General features: G+C 38.0%; 1 protein-coding gene across 39 annotated transcripts in view; it reads right to left on the reverse strand.

Moving 5' to 3' along the window:
* The window catches only part of TCF7L2 (transcription factor 7 like 2), a 230,962-nt gene that overhangs the window by 18,217 nt on the left and 192,900 nt on the right, over window positions 1-19,845 (reverse strand). For 16 of the 39 annotated variants that reach the window (XM_074233677.1, XM_074233662.1, XM_074233658.1 and 13 more), the window contains 5 exons: window positions 11,833-11,965; window positions 9,004-9,106; window positions 6,030-6,116; window positions 1,046-1,186; window positions 369-528 (listed from right to left, as the gene is read on the reverse strand). In XM_074233677.1, coding sequence (XP_074089778.1) covers window positions 369-528; window positions 1,046-1,186; window positions 6,030-6,116; window positions 9,004-9,106; window positions 11,833-11,965 — 624 coding nt within the window. The remainder of the gene's footprint in view (window positions 1-368; window positions 529-1,045; window positions 1,187-6,029; window positions 6,117-9,003; window positions 9,107-11,832; window positions 11,966-19,845) is intronic. The other 23 variants (XM_074233678.1, XM_074233660.1, XM_074233661.1 and 20 more) reach the window with 3 other exon arrangements.

The raw sequence follows: 19,845 nt of genomic DNA on the forward strand, positions 1-19,845 counted from the left end.
ACCCACAAATAGTACTGCCTTATGTATTTACGTTTCACTGAGACCCTGGGCTTAGCCAGGACAGCTCAGATGAGATGCAATATGTCACTTAGATTGTTCTATCCTTTACTGTTTTGGGGAGAAGGGAAGATAGGGGATTGTAATACTTGGTCTGACTTTAAAATGCTGAAATATAGCCTCCTCTCCCAACATATACTTACGACCTTCAAGGACATTAAGAGATTAAAACTGGAACTGATGAGGAAAAGCAATTTGTCCGAATCCACTGAAATTCTGGCTCTTCCCTCTGCCCTCTATATACCAGTTTCTCTATGTCTCTATTGAACAGCTCCCTCTCCTCTCTCCTAAGGATGACATTCATCACCTACCCTTCGACCAAGGATCTGGTTGATGGCTGCGCTTTCTTTCAATGTACATTCTGCTACAACTTTTGCTCTCATTTCCTTCATATACAACATGAATGCATTAAGAGGTTTCTTTATGTGGGGCTTTTTCTTTTCTTCTTCTTTTTTGGAGTCCTGATGTTTCCTGTATGTTTAAAGAACAGACAAACACATACCCTGGTAATGACTTTCACAGCCTGGCTCCCCTTGGCCCATTCTTCTATTTCCACCAATTCCCTTATTACTAATTCAGTGAGACACAAGGAAAACAACACAAAACAAAGCAAAAGGGCCTACACTGAATTTTGCTATTCAAAGAGCTCAAAGAATGAGAAAAAAAATAAATTTTTTAGATCAAATCTGAAAGTTTCCTAAACTATGAACAATTCTTCATTCCTTCAGAACAAAACCTCAAATGCCCAATTAACAGATTAGGGAACAGGGAGGTAGTTCTAAATCTTGGTCCATCCACATGCATGAGAAGCATTTCTATTCTCGCACACAGTGAATACAATCAATGAAATGCCCTTATCATATCGAATTAAATAAATAAACTGTGCAGAGACTCCAAAGTGGGTGTTCTTAACAGGAGTCAAACTCACATTGAAAAATGGTCTGCCGAGCCTACTGGTGAAGAAAAAGAATAAAAAGAAAACACTTACGAGCTATGGAGTGAGGCCACGTCACTCTGGGAGGATTCCTGTTTGACTGTAGGTGTGACTATGGCTGGGTGAGGAATTCCAGTTGTGTGTAAAGTATGATGTGGTGGGACCATATGAGGAGGAAACCTAGAAGACAAAAAGCTGTGTAAATCGTCAGAATAAAAATGAATGAATGGGGAGGGATATGTACACACAGATTAAAAAAAAAAGCATATAACAAGCACATGAAAGCTACCCAAAGCATATGAAACCTGTCAGCATTAATTAGCGATAAATTAAACATAATGATTCTCATAATGTCATTAAAGCCAATCTTCCCCTTCATTATTGCTACTGACACGAGGCATTATGATTTTTAACATCTTTAACAAAAGACAAATTCAACTGATGTACTTGGGCGGAAAAGTAGGGTATAAGCTACCTGCCGGAAACAACACGTCCACTTTCTTATTATTAGTAGCAACTAAAAAGCCAATTTCACAGTCCTAATCAGTTCTGGAATCAAGGATGAAATCTTTTGTTGTATATTGACAGCTAAATAAAATATTAACGCTGCTGTAATTTACACACATTTTTGACAATGCTGTTCATGCCTCATTAGGCCTTACTCTGTTGATGGAGCAAAATAATTTCTTTTTGTTTCTGCTGAACTGTTGCACTTTACTATTTTGGCAGGGAGTAATGGGGAAGGAAAGAATGGGGGGGGAACAATTCTTCTCATTTGGTCCTTTGTCAGCCTAAAATAAAAATATCTTAAGATGATAAATACAAAAAAAGATGAAGAGGCTGATAATGTATAACATTTAGCATATATGTGACATGAATGAGACTCTACATTTAAATTCGCATGTTTCTAAATTTCTCTTCTTTTTTTACAATATACCACATATATTTGTATATTATATATATATATATATATATATATATGTATATATACATGTAAAGAAGTCTAAAAAATGATTAACAACTATATCTTCAGACATCTGATAGGAACCAAGGAAAATGTGACTGACCAATTCATCAAATGACTGAAGCCTGACTTAATTTTTATTTTCTTGCTTTTTGCTCTTGGAAAAATTATTTTAAGCAATTCAGTGGGCACCAAAAGCTGGTGTGTCCCTACACCCTATGAGAGGTAAATTGGGCTACAAGGGATTGAATCAACTCAATTAATGTAATTAAGTGCATACAATACACAAAATAGAAAGACAATTTTCTAATTTAAAAAATCAGTTTATAAAGCATAAGCATACCAAGTAGGGAAGTTAAAATCAGAGGAGAAAAGCAATTCTTAATATGTATCAAATAGGTACAATGCAATATTTGTTGAACTTGGAAGGGTCAATATTTTTACACAACCTTTCAAAAGGATAAAGGGGATAAAAAGTAGAGAAAGAAGGCAAATATGACACAAACTCACAAGAAAAAGAACCTACCAAACCTCACCAATTTCCACAAATAAGTACCTAAAAGGTACCAAAAAAAAGTTTAGGCAAAAGAAAACATTTCTTCTTCTCTCTCCAGGCTCAAGTCATTCATTGAATTCATTTAAAAAAACCAAAAAGGTTCTAATGGAGCATATACCATACATTGACAAGAGGAAAAATTTTTCTCAATTCCACTGGGTAATAAATTTCAGATTTAGAGAATCAGCTATAAACTATTTTAAATGAAGGTAAGAGATAAGTATCTTATTGAAGTGTGAAATTTTATTTTGGTGATAATTTTAAAACGTTCTCTAGATCACATATCATGAATGATTTATATTTTTAAAAGTTTCTGTTTAAGGGGTGCTAGGTGGCACAGTGGATAGAGCACTGGCCTTGGAGTCAGGAGTAGCTGAGTTCAAATCCGACCTCAGACACTTAATAATTACCTAACCGTGTGGCCTTGGGCAAGCCACTTAACCCCATTGCCTTGAAAAATCTAAAAAAAGAAAAGTTTCTGTTTAATAAACATGTATATATAACAAACTTTAATTTTGAGAATAATGAAAATGAAGGTACTATTTATGAACTCACAGGGAATATATAATAATTTTAAATAGCACAATATCAAAGGAATGGGGAAAAAAGTCTGGGTTTCTGACTTCCAAATTCTACATCAGTCTTCCTTCTTAGGTTGTTTAGTCATACTTCTAGATTGATACTTATTTGATGTTGAGGTGGCTTTTGACTAAGAAAATTTCAGAAGTATGGGGGGGGGGAACTGCAACTCTTTTGGGGCCTGTCAAAATTTGAAAATGACTGATTGGATTGTAACCTGATGTGATCTTTCACTTAGACATAACCATCAGCACTGGACACCATCAAAGAGACTTAAAGTCTCAATAGCCCTGTGGTCTCACCCCATTCCATTCCACCGCTTCAGGGCCTTAGGGATAATGGAAATACATGTCCCTGGAAGTACTTGGACGGAGGAGGGGTTGCCTTTGCCATGAACATCAGATGTTGGATATGACGTAAGTATACCCTATTCCCTTCTTGGATTAGGCAACTGTGAATAGGGACAGGTATGCAAAGAAATGAAAGGAAGAATATGCATAACAGAGAAAAAGGCCACAAGGATTGATTATATTTCAAGGGGAAGGGCAGAGAAGAAAGGAAGTTCCAAGGGGCTGTTGAATAAATCTACATCCATCCATCCATACCTACTCAAATGTATGTAAGAGACAGAGACAGGGTAAAGGAGAGAGAATGCATACCTTTGCTTAAAAAACTCTTCTGCAGACAACTATTTCATGAAATGCAATAAACACCCTAAAAATTCTAAGTAGCTCATTATATACCCCTGTCTGCTTTTATGGCTCCAAGCCAGAATATAATGATGAGCCTTAACTTGTTAAGGACAACTAATTTTTGTTTCTGGCTGTCTCAGGGGCTTCCCTCTTACTCAGTCTCACTTTGCTTCACTGTTGACATGTTTCTGTTAACTGGATGTCATCTGCCTGCCTTGATTTTATGCACAAGCAGTAGGATGCATTTTCCTGTGCAACAATCCTGCTTTGAGTTGCATTAGATTTGTCATTATTCTCTCATTCCCCCCCTTGCACTTGTACCATTTCATCTCTTCCTGCCTTATTTTTTTTGAGCCACGGTGCACCCACATTATGGTTTATACATGATCTTGCTCCCTTTGAAGCCGGCAGATTTCAGAGCCGGCTCTCGTCAGGAGGAGCGCCTTGCACCAATTTAGCAGGCTGAGGGCCCCGAGCTCCAACATCTCAATCTAAAGGGGGTCACAGGGTGGCACAAGTGAGTGTCAGCAAGTGCTGTTTAATTGCCAATCTAGGCTTCTCCGTGGTGTTTAAAGTATAATGACCCATCACTTAATTCTGAGAAGTCCTGGCCCCGCTGCTGAATGGAATGAATATCAAAGGGTATTCTGGAACAGGGCACGCTGCCTACATTTCCTATAACTGCCATAAGTATAATAGACCTGTACTTCTGTCGGCCCATTACGACAATAATGTATTTAATTTGCTGTATACTCTTTTTAACTAGGTACCTTTCATAAGGCCTACCTGGGGAATAGACTTTCTCCCCTCTCCCTAGATCTCCCCTAACTCTTCATTCTACCCCCTTTTCCCTAGGCCCCCCCTCGAAATTACAGCCTAACCCCCATAAAGAATAATTCAATCAATAAACTCAACCCAAAACTAATGAGGCACATTCAGCTCTTGGAATTCATTAGAAAAACAACTAAAAAAATTTCCTAAGACCATTAAAATAAAATGCAGGACTGGGAGATCAGGGGCTTTGGGTCACCTGCTTTGTCAGAGGGAGTTTTCCCTCTTTTGTCCTTCCTGATTTATTTGAACTTTTTTTAAGGGATTAAATGTCTTATCGGGCACCACTTAAAGAAAACTATTTATCCATCTCTTCCTTCATATATGCATACATATGTGTTCATTTGTTCTCTCTTTCCTATACAAACTGAGATGGTGAAACATGAGGATTCAGGACATATAAAACTTTTACCTTTAATTAATTGTATATAGTTCAGTTCAAGGGACTGTCACACTATCTTCTCCGATAATCAGAATCCCTTCACTTTTCTATACCTGAGGCAAGCATTCCATTCCTCTCTCCAAACCTTCCTCTGTCCTCCAATTTCATGTGCTGGCTACAGAGCTTGGAGAAAGAGACAGGGGGACAGTATCCCTGCCATGTAATGCATGCTAACTTAATTATGTGCCATCATCAAAATGGATTAGCTGTTTCAGCCCATCAGGAAAAGTCTAAACCTCCACCGATTTAATTAACTTGACTGAAAATCAGATGAACAGAAAATAAAACTATCATTAGGACTAATTAGTGATTACTTAAACATAGTGCTGCCAACCAGTTTGTAAATAAACTAGCAACCACTGGAAAATTAGCTAGAATTAATTGGAGCTAACATAGGGGGGATATGGAAAAGAAAAATAGATATATAGTATTCATATAATATTCACATGTAGATACATATTGAAATCTTCTTTCAAAACTTTAGAGGGGCAGGCAAACCTTTAATGTAGATTCTCAGAGTTTTGAGCTTTGAAAAAAGCCCAGGAACCTTTTCTGGAACCCTGATTGCATAACAATAAAACTACCTCCACCCTTTCCTTTCTCAAATAGTCCAAGGCTTCACAGAAGACATACTAAAAAAGCTTGTAAGTCATGACTTCTCCTTCCTGTTTCTTTAATGTCATTTTCTACACCCCTCAATCAGTTGCCTTAGATAAACAGATCACAGATATGATATCAGACCATCTATTAGCAACAAGTTAGAAAGACAGATACAGACGGACAGGAACCCACATTAAGAGTTCAATGCAATTTTAATACAGACATTATTGGCCTGGGAGAGTCTCTAAAAATGAACCTAGGTTGTACCATTAACTACACACTGAGGATCCCTTCCTAGATGAAATGGGAACTAGAGAACATTCTGAGAAATCTCACAATGGCCTGGTATCAGGACCCCGATTATTTGAACTCACCTTGACATGGAAGCATTGACAGTCAGAGCTGTTGGATAGGGATGCCTGAATCCTCCCGTTGTGATTGGGTAAACTGGTTGACCTTGCCTAAAAGAGGAAGGGAGGAAAAAAAGTGAGAAAAAGGAAAAAAGTGTGTGTGGGGGGGGGGGAACAGAGGAAAAAGGAAAAGGGGGGAGGAAAACTTCTCTCTGCACAGTAAGCTTTATTCTCATTTGATCAGAACAAAAATCTTGGGGATTGTACAGCAAGGATCAAAGGGAAGAACCACAGAACAATTTGAATGCCATAAATCTGATAGGAATGGCTAATTAAATTTTATAACCTCTGCTTATGTCAATAGAGACCCTCTCCCCAAGCTGAAACTAGGTGTTTTGTTGTAATAATTAAAGGCGAAGTCTCACTTGCTTTAATGGAGCCATCACACTAATTGAGGGCTACACATCCAAAGGAAAACAATAATGAATGTAAATTTATACCAAAATAAAGTACAGTGAATCAAAGGACTTCAGTTGCGCTTTGGGCCTCTTTCGGTATTTAGATCTCGGTGAGAAAACATTAAATTAACAGAGCTTAATTTGTAGCCTTTTGTCAAATTAACAAGTGTTGACAAGAGTTACCGGGGGGGAGAGTCCCCAAGAAGAATTGTGGGTAACCAATAGACAATCACACCTCATTACAATAATTAAAAAATACAGCAACACGCAAAATAGCTTCCTCATGAAAGACCCACAACTTTTTCTGATGGAGGTTTGTCTGAGTTGGCTATTCCTTTTTATCTAGCCTTCAAACATCTCTCTATCAGCTGAGCACAGGGAGATAGTGATGCCAGCCAGGATCATCTGCTAGGACTGGCCAGCCCCTTTTAAGAATAAATGGGTCAACTGTTAATCATACTTCTCCCACTCTGTCTCCCCAAAAGGACAATGAAGAGAATATAATTATTAGTGGGTTTAATATTCAGAATTTGGTATTGAAGTAATTAAAATGAGCTTTGAACTTGGAAGAGACCTGAATTCAAGTCCTGACTCTGCAACTTGCTAGTAGCAAATTCTTAACCCTGTAAGGTCCCATTTCCTTCTTTTAAATAAGAATCTAGAGAATTATCCCTCTTTCCCCCACTAGAAAGGTATTATGAATTCACTGGCAAAAAGATTCCAATGAGAAATTATTTTATCTATGCAGAACAGTGGAGTCAGGAAGACCTGAGTTCAAATATGATCTCAGAAATGTATTAGTTGTATGACCCTGGGCAAGTCACTTCACCCTGTTTGCCTTAGTTTCTTCATCTTCAAATGCATTGGAGAAGGAAATGGCAAAGTGCTCCAGCATCTTTGCAACAAGATCCCAAAAAGGATCACACAGAACAGGATAGAGCTCAATAAACAACAACAAAGTGATTTATTCAGGGCCAGAATATTTCAGACACCAGACTTGAACTCAAGACTTCCTGATTCTAAGGTCAGTTTTCTATCCACTATTGTGATACTACCTCCTCGGAATGAGTATCTGTGGTACTATCCTACTGGGAGGTAGTATGGTAATAGAGGCTACAAGAGTGCAGATGGTGAGGGATAGAAGGGAATGGGGTTCAGATCTTGCTTCTGACTCATTCACTAACCAGGTGATGATGGGCAAGTCATTTTTGCTTTACTTTGTATCCTTAATGCTTAGCACAGTATCTGTCACCCAGTTGGTACTTAATAAATGCTTGCTGATGATGATGTGGATGGTGATGAACCCCTTTCAGCAAGTACCCTAGGCAACCCCATAACTTTGTCATCTACAGATGAATCGTCAGTCTACCTCATACAGTTTCTATATTGGGAGTGCTCAAACACTGAAAAAATATCAAAGATCCAGATTTCACTTTCCTCTCCCATGGGTGGCAAGGGGATTGTGGGAGAGGGGTGGGGGAAAGCCCACATGTAATCTCAACCTCCCAGGACTATTAGGATGAAGTGAGATAATACATGTAAAATAGTGTCTAAGTCTTAAAATACTATATAAAAATAATGTATTCTTTTTAAATAGGAAGGCTTTAAAGGGCAGATATGTATGTAGGAGGGGGCATTGATGGAGTCATTTAGTCTTTTAAGTTCTTTGAAGTTATAGAATAACTTGCTCAATAAGTCTTTAGTGACACTGTAAGATTATGTGAAATCTCTCCCTCCACTAGCATTTTGTTTCTCAACAGGCAAAATTTCCTGGTCCTTAAAATTTTTCCCCCCTTTTAAAAAGATCATTTTCAAATGTGACTAGCACCAGTTGAGGCAAGCAGCTCGGAAGGCACAATGAATAGACTGTGGGCCTTGGATTCGGGAAGAACTGAATTCAAATCTAGCCTCAGATCCTCCCTAGACACGTGACACTGGGCAACTCACCCAACCTTTGCTGGCCTCAGTTTCCTCAACTCTAAATGGGGATAGAAACTCTCTCTCCAAGGGTTGTCATGAGACTCAAACAGGGCGATCTTTGTAAAGCATTAACTCAGTGTGTGGTATATGGGAGGTACTATGCAAATACTAATTATTGTTGTTGTTATTTGTTGTTACTACTGAAGAGTTCAAAAAGAAAATTTAATGCAGGATGCAACCTGTAAATGGAGAAAGGGGGAATGGCAAAAAATAAAGGTTCTCCAGACACTTAGCAGTTTGGATTCATAGAATGGAAAAGGATTCAACCTTTTCTTTTCCATAGCAGACTAAGTCACCTAACTTGCAGACATTTCAGTGAGACATGAGACATTCCTTTCCATCAGGCAGATGGTTCTTCCATGGCCAGGAATCAAGAGTCATTGTTCTATTTTATCTGTTTCTATAGATTCATGCTTTCCTCCCAAGAGGCCACTTAGTTAGCATTCTTTCCCACACGTTATCCTTCCCTTACTTTAAATTTAAGAATTTATTTAAGAATTAATAAGAAGTTATGCCCATTAAAAGAAAAGAAATGGAAATAAAAAAATGGAACTCCTTACTGTGGTACTAACCATCCTAGCGGATGGGGGATTTGTCCTACGGTGCCAGGCGATAGTGGGTAATAAGGAGAAATATCTGGAGGATGTGGAGGTCGTGGAATTCCTAGAAAGAAAAAAAAGCATAAATCATAAGCAAAAAAAGAAAGCAATAAAGAGGAGAAGGCAGGAAGAGGGATTAGAATGAAGAAAGTATGAAAAGAAGTGGATGAAGATTGAAAAGAGGAAGGAGAGGAAAGAGATTAAGGAGAAAATAGGAAAAAATTCTATTGTTCTAAGATGCTACTTCCTTGTAATACTAACTAGGGAATTTGATTTGCTGTGATTCTAATCTCAATTTTTGCTTTCCAATTTTGTCCTATGTAGTAAAGTTACAAAATCTTTCCTTTTATTGCTACCCATTGAAACACCTAGCTTCTCCTGTTTGCCTCTTTCATATCTTTGCTGGTTTTCCTCTTATGTAGGGAGATAACTCCTAGTAGAAAGAACACTGGCTCTCAAATCAGAAGACTTGGGTTCAAATGCAGGCTAATGTACACTCTCTGCCTGACTGTGCATGTCACAATCCCCTGGATCTCAGTTTCTTCATCTCTACAGTGAGGATATTAGATGAAATGGCTTCTCAATCCCTTCCTACATTATACTTAGGGTCATCTTTCAAGTAAATTTTCTAAAAGTTAGCTTTTTAGTCCTTCCTTCTGTCTGAATAATATCCCTTTTCCTCATATAGGATGTTTTAAAGGTATCTGTCAATATAAAAATTGTTTTTAATGTACTACCATTCAACTTATGGTAATTATCACTAGGCACTTGGGATCAGAAGCAAGGGATATAGGAAAGACTAAATAGAAAATATGTTGATTTGCAAGGTTTGTTGTGTCTTTCAGTTAAAACTCTCACAAAGTTAATTTCATAGGCAAGAATCAATCATTATGAAAAGTGAATCAGGTAGAGCTTCAAAAATTGGAAAAAGATTTTGCAAAGTCCTGTTGAAATGAGTGCACTAAGTGTCCCTAAATCCACTGGAAAGGACCAAAGTTGATGGCAATGACAGGAAGGGACAAGAAAGAAGGTGGTTAAGTGAATGAACAATGGCAGACGAGAATTTAAAAAGAGAGCATGAAAGTAGAGTAGCATATTCTTGGCTGTAAACTATTTCTTTTTTAATTCACTCAGGAAGCTTTTAATCTCTAAATTAAATCTCCCTGTGTGACATTTTCACGCGGACACTGCTTTCTCTCCATTACAAAAACCAAACAGATTAACTGGGCTTTAACTATACAGCGAGCCATTTGCACACTTGAAAGAATGTTCACAGAGGAAAAGTAAACACTCTACAGCCGTTAATCATATGTTTTACGATAACCATTTAAAAGCTATTCCCTGTACTACCATTATTTAAATGAGGGGCTGACTCTGCCATTCACTTGCAGTGCCCAGGGACGGCAAGCCAGGCTCTTTTAGCCATGTGCAGCCTGCGTTCCAATGCAATTAAAAAGGAGGCCCAGTGGTTGGAGGCTGGTGAAAACCAGCTAATGTGTGGCTTCATTCAGGGGTAGTTGGTAACAGCAGTGTAAATAGGCTGCCTGCGTCAGTCCTGCCCTAAACAATTCCTCTGACAAAATGACATGTAATCACCATTTTAAATTTAACCTTCTAATTAACCAACCAGAAGTATAAAAAAGAAGTGAGCTAGTGTTTTATGCAAAACTGAAAGAAAAATTATTGATATAAACTACCCTCCCCAAAGCTTCCTCTGCTCTGTTATTTATTTATTTACACTTAAGGCTAGCAACAGAATTACTTGGACTTTTAACGCAAAGAAGTAAGCCAAAAGAATCACCTCTTTTTGTCATCCATGTAGAAAGAATGAAACATGCCTGTGAAATGAGAATTAGTTACAGTGCCACAAGAAGGCATCTTGTACTTTTTGAGAACATGGTCCAGGATGGGGAGTTGGGAGGATGACAGATTTGTAATTCTCCCATCAACCTGGTCTACTGTTTGAATGAGTAGCTCTGGGGACATTATCTTCTATATTTTATTCAAATGGAAAGGAATAACGCATAGCAAGTAGGAAACTTCAGTTTCCATATTTATAAAATAAGAAACAACAATTAACTGTGATATTTGTGGGGGGGAAGAAAACATAATCATGCTACTAAAAAAAAAGTTTGCAACTTGATGACTAAGAAACACTCTCTTTCTACACCATCCTGTTAATATCTGAGTGACTGTTTCACCTTAGCTACCTGAGCAATTGGAGGACTTCCTGCTGCTTTGTGGGGAAAGGATGAAGGCACTGAATACTCTATCCCAGATTCTTACAGCCTTAAGAGGCTGGAAAGATGTGGGAACAGGTTGCCCTGTGACATCTTTCTTTAGGTGTGTTTGGAGGCTAAACAGGAGGGTTATGTCAGCTACCTAAAGAACACCCAAATGCCAAATCAAAGACTTGGGAAAGTTAACTTCCCAGTGGCCAAAACTGCCACTTCAATGTCCTGAACTATCAAAGGACTTAGGTCATTCTTCCAAGGAATAAATAGCATGATGAAAGCATCTTCTTTGATCAAACCGAAAAACAAGCAAAAAACTCATAATCTTTGAATAAATAAAAGTAAAACTGAGGTAATTGAAGGGCATTCTTTTAGTCATGGAATAGCCAAGAGTAAGAACCAAGCCACCTTCATTCCAGTTTCCAAGTGATTTCCCCATTTCACATCTTGATGTGACTTGATGCTTCTGGGTTGTTTTCCTCCTCTTTCTCCCAGGTTATAAGGCCTCCCTCTGGGTCCTTCCCTTCCTGGACCATGATGTCCATCCAAGGCCTACCTGTTTTGGGGTCTACGTCGGCTGGTAAGTGTGGAGGTGGGTTTCCTGGGGTGAAGTGCTCATTGCTGTATGTGATAAGCGGCGTAAGAGGGTGTACATGGTGAGGGTGCTGCACAACCGGCACTTTGTTAGACTGAAAAGGGAAAAGACAAGGAGACACACATTATTAACAGCAGCATTCCATCTGCTTCAAAGTCAGCAGGACAACCAAACTGCTTGGTCACCTACTGTCTCCCCAGCTCCTGAAAAAGAAGATGCCAGCCATCTTTTATGGGTTGTCACTGTTCTGCTTTTGCTTCTCTGTTGGGTCTGGATTTTAAATCTCCACCCACCTCCTCCCATTGTAAATCCTATCAGTTGGCACTTTAGCCTGTGGGTACCTAAGTAGGAAAGTAGCTGACTTTAATCTCTCTGACCCAGGATGTTACAGTATGAGAGCAAGAGTTTGACTCACTGATAAAGGCTGGCGGGGCAAACTAGGGTCTCATCTCTGAGTCCTTTCCCAGTCAGCCCTGGATCCCAACCTGGCTTCCCTGAATCTTCCCCATTTTCTGTGGCTATTTACAAACAGCATGGATGAAAGGCCCTGCTTGCTCACTACTCAGAGTCTGAACTTTACGGGGGTCTGCTTAAACTGCAAGGCAATCACCTGCATATTTTATGCATATTACAGCAGCCCAGGCTCATTAGGAATTCATCAGAGAGCACTAATAAGTTAACTGGATGATGATGAATTGTGCTAATAAAAGGTATGCATTTTAAAAAGGCAGTTCTGGAAAACAAGGAATAGGCATTTTAATGATTGGGAGGGGGGAGAAAAGGAAAGTCTTTTTTTTAAGGTTTTCTAATTTCTATAGCTAGTCCCCATAAAATTATTCTTACACCCTACCTCCCAATAATACAGGGTTTCATGATAACTTTAGCCTAGCAAGATCACAAAGAAAAAATTAAGCTGAAACTAGCGAACTACTGGGCCATTTACTGAGAGTAATCCAATTGCAAAAAACCCTATTCCCAGTAGAGGATTTCCACTAAAATCCTACAACAGGGACATTTAACCAGATTAGGTACCAGCGAAGATAAAGAGGCTGGTATTAGATGATGAATGGATTAGAGTCAAGTTTCATTTTAGAATGTGTCTTCATTTCCTTTTATTACTTTTAGTAAGGAACAACTCGCATTAACATCAAGGAAAGGGAATTGCATTCAAAGAGAAGGGAGGGTGAAGTTACCATGCTGCCACCAGCACCATGGAAATGGCAAGGGTTTTCACTAGTGCCCTACTTCTAGGACTCTTTTCCCTCCCAATGGGTGGGGGGAACTATAAACCTGGGTAAACCATTTCTTAACCACTGGCACAGTGTGTTTGGGCCAGGAATAACTTTAAAGTTCCAAAACTTTTGGAAGGTGAATTATGTCAGAAAGTTGCTCACTTGAACATTACAAAAGAACTAAGAAAGAAGTACTCTATTTAAAATACGTGCCTTGACAGACTCACATAATGACCTTTCTAAAGATTCAGACCTTTAGAGAACAAGATTTGCAATCTGATTACTGGTTCTTCTTTGAGGTTGAAATTTTAAGATGAAAGCACTTATTGTGTGATTAAGGGGTCTCCAAAAAGGATGGTGTGCTTATTTGTTGTTATTCTTGTTTAGAGAAGGGATAATTATAGTGAATGGTAGAAAATAACATGATAACATGTAACAGATATAACATGTTGGCTGCTCGGTCTTACTAGGTCAAATCCAAGAAACAAGAGCTTCAAGACTTAAGTGGAAAAATGTTATAGAATAAGCAAAATCCTATGAGCCATTACCCTGCACTGAAGAAAACATTTACGGGATTGGCACTATCTAATTATTACAACATGCTTAAGTAAAAATCATTTACTGTCTACAGTGTATACACAGTGGGTCCTTAACCTTGGTTTTAATGTGTATCACTCTTGTATTTGATTACAAGCTTCTTGAAGGTAGGGTTCATGGTTTTTCATTCGTCTATTCTCAGTACCTAATAGGACCTTTATGCATGGTAGATGATTTTTAGAATTTTTAGATTTGGATTTTTTTTTTAGAAAAAAATGACTGAATGAATTGTTAGACACTTGAGGGTATTTACAGATTACTAGTAATTGGGAAGAGGAAGTAGAGAAACAAAAATTTTGTAAGAAATAAATATATATTAATACAGGCATCCCAAAAAAATCTTAGTGCAGTTTTTAATATTAATAATTTAAAAATACACCAAAACTTTTAGAATACTTAGTATATAGTTTAGCATGAAATAAGCAGTAAAATCCAAATACCACTTTAAAATTTTTAAGCACTTTTTTTCATTAATATATACGACAAGTATTAGGGAACAGTGCATAGGAAGTTGATCTGTGATTTCAATAACACAGGTAATTAATTCCCACAGGAGGATACCCCTTCTAGCAGGGCAAGATGGCGCCATCTTTGCAACTGATAATCAGAGCACTGAGAGGCTAAATGATGAGACTCACAACACACAGTCAGTATGTCTTAAGAGGTAACCCTGGAATGTAGGTCTTCCTGGCTTCAAAGATGGCTCAGAATCTACTATGCCAAGGTACGATAGAAAGAGTACTGAAGTTACACCTCAGCTGTCACCTCTGTTCCTTGGAATCTGGATGACTAGACACCAATTTCTTTTCCTCTCAAATGGGACCTGAACAAGATGACTTCAGAGATCTCTTCTAGCTATGGATCTATGATCCTGGTTGACCTTTGGGTCAAATAAAATTCAGAGCAAATAATTACCATTTTATAGGTGGGTAAGTAAACTGAGAAAGGTATTTTCCCTTGTCCAAGGTTACTCAACAGGTAAGTGAAAGAAATAGGACACCAGACAGGTCCACTCACTCATAACAAACCCAGAACTCTTTCCACTGTCCTGACCTACCAGCAGAGATAATAAAAGACAATAAATCAACAAATATTTATAAACTTACTCTATAACAAACGATGCCAGGCCCTAGGGATAACAAAAAGTGCAATTTCTACTCTTAAACTTACATTCTAATGGGTAAAAGAGCAAACACATAATAATAATAATAATAATAATGATATGTGGAATTAAAAGAAAATGAATAAATACAAATAAATAAAAGAGTTTAATACAAAATAGTTGGGGAGAAAGACAAGTATACAATGTGCCATCTAAGTGGTTTAGGCAATCAGCGCTATAGAATTAGGAGAAAAGAAAGATCAGTATGGACTGGGTAATATGCTAAAACTTGTTTAAGTTTGGCCTTGAAGCATTTAGTAAATAGACAAGAGGTGCAAAGGAAGCTTATGGGTAAAAAGAACGTGGAGTGTAAGGCATAAGAGACAAGGATGCACAAGGTAAATTCAGGAGACCATTTGACAAAAAAATGAGGCATCAAACCATTAACCACTCCCTCAAAAATTATAATCCAGAATTCTGGAATTTTTCCTATTTAATAAGAACTCTGAAATATATCCAGTCGAATCAGCAAGCATTTATTAATGCTCTTCTATGATCCAAGCACTGTATTCTAAATTACTCATTTCCTGGAGAACAACAACTGCTTTCTCCAGGATTAAACAATCAGTAAGCATTTATGAAGTGCTTACTATTTTCCAGGAACTGTTTTAGGCACAGAGATACACTGGCAAAAATGAAACAGTCTCTTCCTAAAAGGAGTTTACAATCTGTTGTATGAGATAAGCGTATATAGAAATATATTCAAAGTGTATGCAAATTTCATTCAAGGTAATGGAAGAAGACCTACAAGTTCATGGAAAGTGGGGTGGGAGAGGGGTAAATTCAATGGGAAAGAAATTAAAGAATCTAAGAAGAGATTGAAAAGACAGGACAGAGTCAAGTTTTAAATATCCAACAGATGTCTATCTGGGAGGTAAAAGGAGCACTACTTTATTAAGCAAGAGAATATAAGATGAAATCTCTAGTTTTTAGATAAACAAGGCACAAGCAACTAAAAAAAAAAAAACAACAAAAAACCAAGATCATGCCGTTTCCAAAAAAAGTCAAGCTGTGTTATACTGACCAAATTTTCTGTATATTTCTGAATGCCCAAATATAACCAAGTCCATTTCCTTAAGCTACAATTCTGGAAATACAAATAGGTTAACTCAAGTGAAGACTCATTCTAGGGATAAGAACTATAAATGTGTTCTGGACTGGACCCTGATTTCCTGCTATCTAGACTGATCCTCACATCACAGCCTTGAAAAAAGAGAAGGATGAAGTCCTTCAAGTCACCTGTTTCCAGCAAAGCCAGGTTAGTCATTCACTCCTACTAAAATTAGCTGGCATCCCTGGATGCCTCAAGGCAACTTGTAGATCTCCTGATTTGCTTCATTATGTGATGAGAGAAAGGGCTCTCTCATTTGTTACCCACAACTCCTGAACTGAGGGTAGGGATAAAGAGCATACATAGCAAGCAATGGTATATCTATTATTCACTGTCAACAATGTAGCCTAATTCTTATACAGGAAAAGAGAAAAAGAAACAAAAGAAGAATGGGTATCTCAAGAGCCAAGATTGTGGTGCTAAAAACTTTGATGCTCCTCTAGCTATGGCTTGTTCCTTGATGGCTCAATTACTATTATTTTAAAAACATACATATATCCATACATACGTATATGTACATTTATATATGGTATCTATCTTCCTTCATGACAACAATCTTTTCAGGCTGATAAAAGGGCCTTTCATACCTTCCATAGGAAGTAGCTCCCTCCAAAATATCTATACACACACACATTACATATATATATATATATATATATATATACACACACACACACACATACACACACACACATATATATATACACACACATATATACACACACGTACACATTTATTAGTATAACTTGTAAGCATAATAATGATTGCAAAATACAATGGAAGCCACACGCATTGTTCAAATAATGAAAAACAAAACATGGAAGGATACTTTGTAGTCAGAATCAATCAATCTTATTCTCAAAAATATTTAAAAGGGAAAGGGCTCAGAGCATTTCCTAAACCTTTTTTTTTAAAAAAAAAAACTAAGTCTTTGGAGGATATGTACACAAAAATAGTCCAAAGACCTGTCAAAAACAGGGGGGAAATAAGACCATCACTTTTACCAGAGTGCTTCCACTGCCATTCTATAATGTGCTAATATAAGACCAGGGAATTTCAAGAATTCCATTACCCAGCACAGCTTCAACTGTCCAAAGATATCATTCATTACTATCAAAGACAGCAAATTAAGTTCCCAAATTAGGAAAGGAACAATGACAATGGAGTATGAATAGTATAATTACAGGAGAAAGTAAAGGAAGAGGAGAAGGTGAGAGAAGAGTTAGGAGAAAAGGTCCATAGGTAAAGTCTCATTTCTTTATTTGATGAATTTCTCTAATAAGTAAACCATTTATTGAGTTCTTATTATGTGCCAGGTACTAGATTATCTCTGGTGACACAAATGTAAACCAAAGTATGGTCTCTACCTTCAAAGGACAAGGTAAATGGGAGAAATTCAAAACAGAAAAGGGAGCTGGGGGACTAAAATGAGGATAAGTAGAAAGATTGAGGGAAGGGGAGCACTATGTCCTTAGAATAGTATAAATTGTGATGGTAAGCATTTTGTTTGTGTAGAGAGATGATGTCCAGGATAATACAGTATTTACCTAGACTAACCTTCCCAGATCTTAAGGACATTTCAAGAATCTAGCCTTCCAAACAGCCACATTCCTGTGACTTAAGTCTGTACCAGCCAATAATCGAGCCTCACAGTACCAAATCAAAGTTCTCTAGCTCCCTCCTTCTCTGAATGTAACATCTACATGAGATAAGACAGTTTGGGGATTTTTTCCCCCATTTTTTTGTAAGTGATGGTGGGAGGGGTAGGGGGAGGAATAGCTATAGAGTAATACTTATGGGCTAGTAAATAGGCCTGGAATTAAAGGACCCAGAATCTAAATAACTCTTTTAATAGGACGTATGTGCTTCTGAAATTATAATATTAAATCAGCTTATAGCAGGATTATAGTAAAGAAACATATTACATGTGATCAGTGTCATGCTTATAAGAAAAAAAGGAAAAAAGTAACCTTTAAAACTTAAGAACCAGGCAAAAATATTTAGAAAAACAGTGAGATAACATACCACCCCTAACTTGATCATTATAACATTCATAATAGCTTATAAGCTTAGATTCCCTCCCCTCTTTTTTAAAATGCCACCTACCTGGTTAAGTTGCAGATTCCTAAACTTCCACCCTCTGCCATCTTCTTTAAGGTCTATAGCTTTGAGCACTGAACATTTTCATTATAAAGGGCCCTTTAACACTACACAAAGCTTAAACTCTTCCCATCCAAAATATTCATCAAATGCCAGCATAGGGAAGACCTCTTTGACTGACCTTTGACCTTTCAAGGGTCCTTAAGCACTCCGTTTGACTGCCCCCATGGAAGTAACCATGCCACCCTCATTGAGACACTATACCCCCCCACCCCACTCAGAACTATTTGTAATTTGGAACTTGGCAAGTAAGAGATTGATTAGGTCCTTATAGCTCAGCCTCCTACCCACTCCACCCCCACCCTGCAACCTTCCCTTACTCTGGACAGCCTAAAAGGAATGAAAGCTTACCATTCACATCTCTACCTATTAATCAACAGACTGAAAACAAATGGAGCTATTGCTCCACCCGGTCTCTCTGTTGGGCCCTCCTCTTCAATACTCCCAGATTGCTTTCCCTTTTTGCAGGAGAAGGATGGGGCCAGAAAGTGCCTTTATGAGCCCAGCACAATAAAACAAAAGCAGCACAGAGCAGCATTTGTCAGCCTTTTCCCCTCCTCAGGGTGGATGGGGAAGGTCTTCAGTGGTCTTGAATTACCAGGCCCTCCCAGGGATTGAATTTTGCTTTAGCAAAGGGCACTATTCACTTCTGGTTTACATTAAAAATGGGTTTATAACTCATCTCCATGCCTTTTCCAGATGCGTTTATTATGACTGCACAGAGGCCAATGGCGACTAGTAAAACATTAATAGATATTTCAAGTCACTGGAGCCATGGGAGAGTAGGGGAGGGTTCTCAAAGAGGGAAGGAGGAGGCAGTACAGAGAGATGGAGTACCATTTCCTCCATGTCTTTCTGACAACAAACTAACTGGAGGTCAATGGGAATGATAGGAAAAAGCATGTGAACTTGTAGTTAAGACAAATTCCCCTATTTTCCATGCCAATACTTAATAATATCTTCCATAGAGTTTTAGGAATAATAGCAAGGAAGAACCTTCTACTTTTATAACACTTTAAATCCCCTGAGGAGAATTCTAAGTAAACAATTTTCAAACTCCTCCATCCTTCCCAATTATAAATTTTGCTTCTCTACTTTATAAATTTTTCTTAATTTGTGGAGAAAATTAAGAGGGAAGAACTCATAATTGCCTAACTAATATGTGTCTTCCAAAGTTCATCAATCCCTTCCAAAATTCTCTTCCTTCTCATAACTTTTTACTAGCTGACCCTGACTCTCATTTTGACCCATAAAGTGACAGTGGTCAGTCTTTTCACAGTTTAATGTGGCCCTTTTCTGTCTAAGCTCTTGCCCTAAGCTAACTGCTTATTGTTCTTTGGGACAAGACCTCCATTGATAACTACTGGCTCCCTGTTGAAAATAATAAAAAGGGGGAAGGGATGGGGTGGGAATAATAAACAAAAGATAAAAATTAGCATCCCCCTACTTTCTCCATCACATTGTCTTGCACACTCACCCTTCAATCCCTCCCCCCCACCCCCAGTACCCCATTTACCCCATACTCACTTCTTATATATCATATTTCTCCTGGGATGGACTCTTTTTTGGATCGGGAAGGCAGAGAATGGAATTACATGCCCAAAATTCTAACCAAATACCCTCAAACTCTCTGACATTCTCTTTAACTATTTCTGCTTTCCAAATTCACTTAGAGCCTATAGGACTATCAACCCCAAAGCCTAAATTGCAAT

The sequence above is a fragment of the Macrotis lagotis genome, chromosome 4, assembly GCF_037893015.1.
Source record: "Macrotis lagotis isolate mMagLag1 chromosome 4, bilby.v1.9.chrom.fasta, whole genome shotgun sequence".
NCBI lineage: Eukaryota > Metazoa > Chordata > Mammalia > Peramelemorphia > Peramelidae > Macrotis > Macrotis lagotis.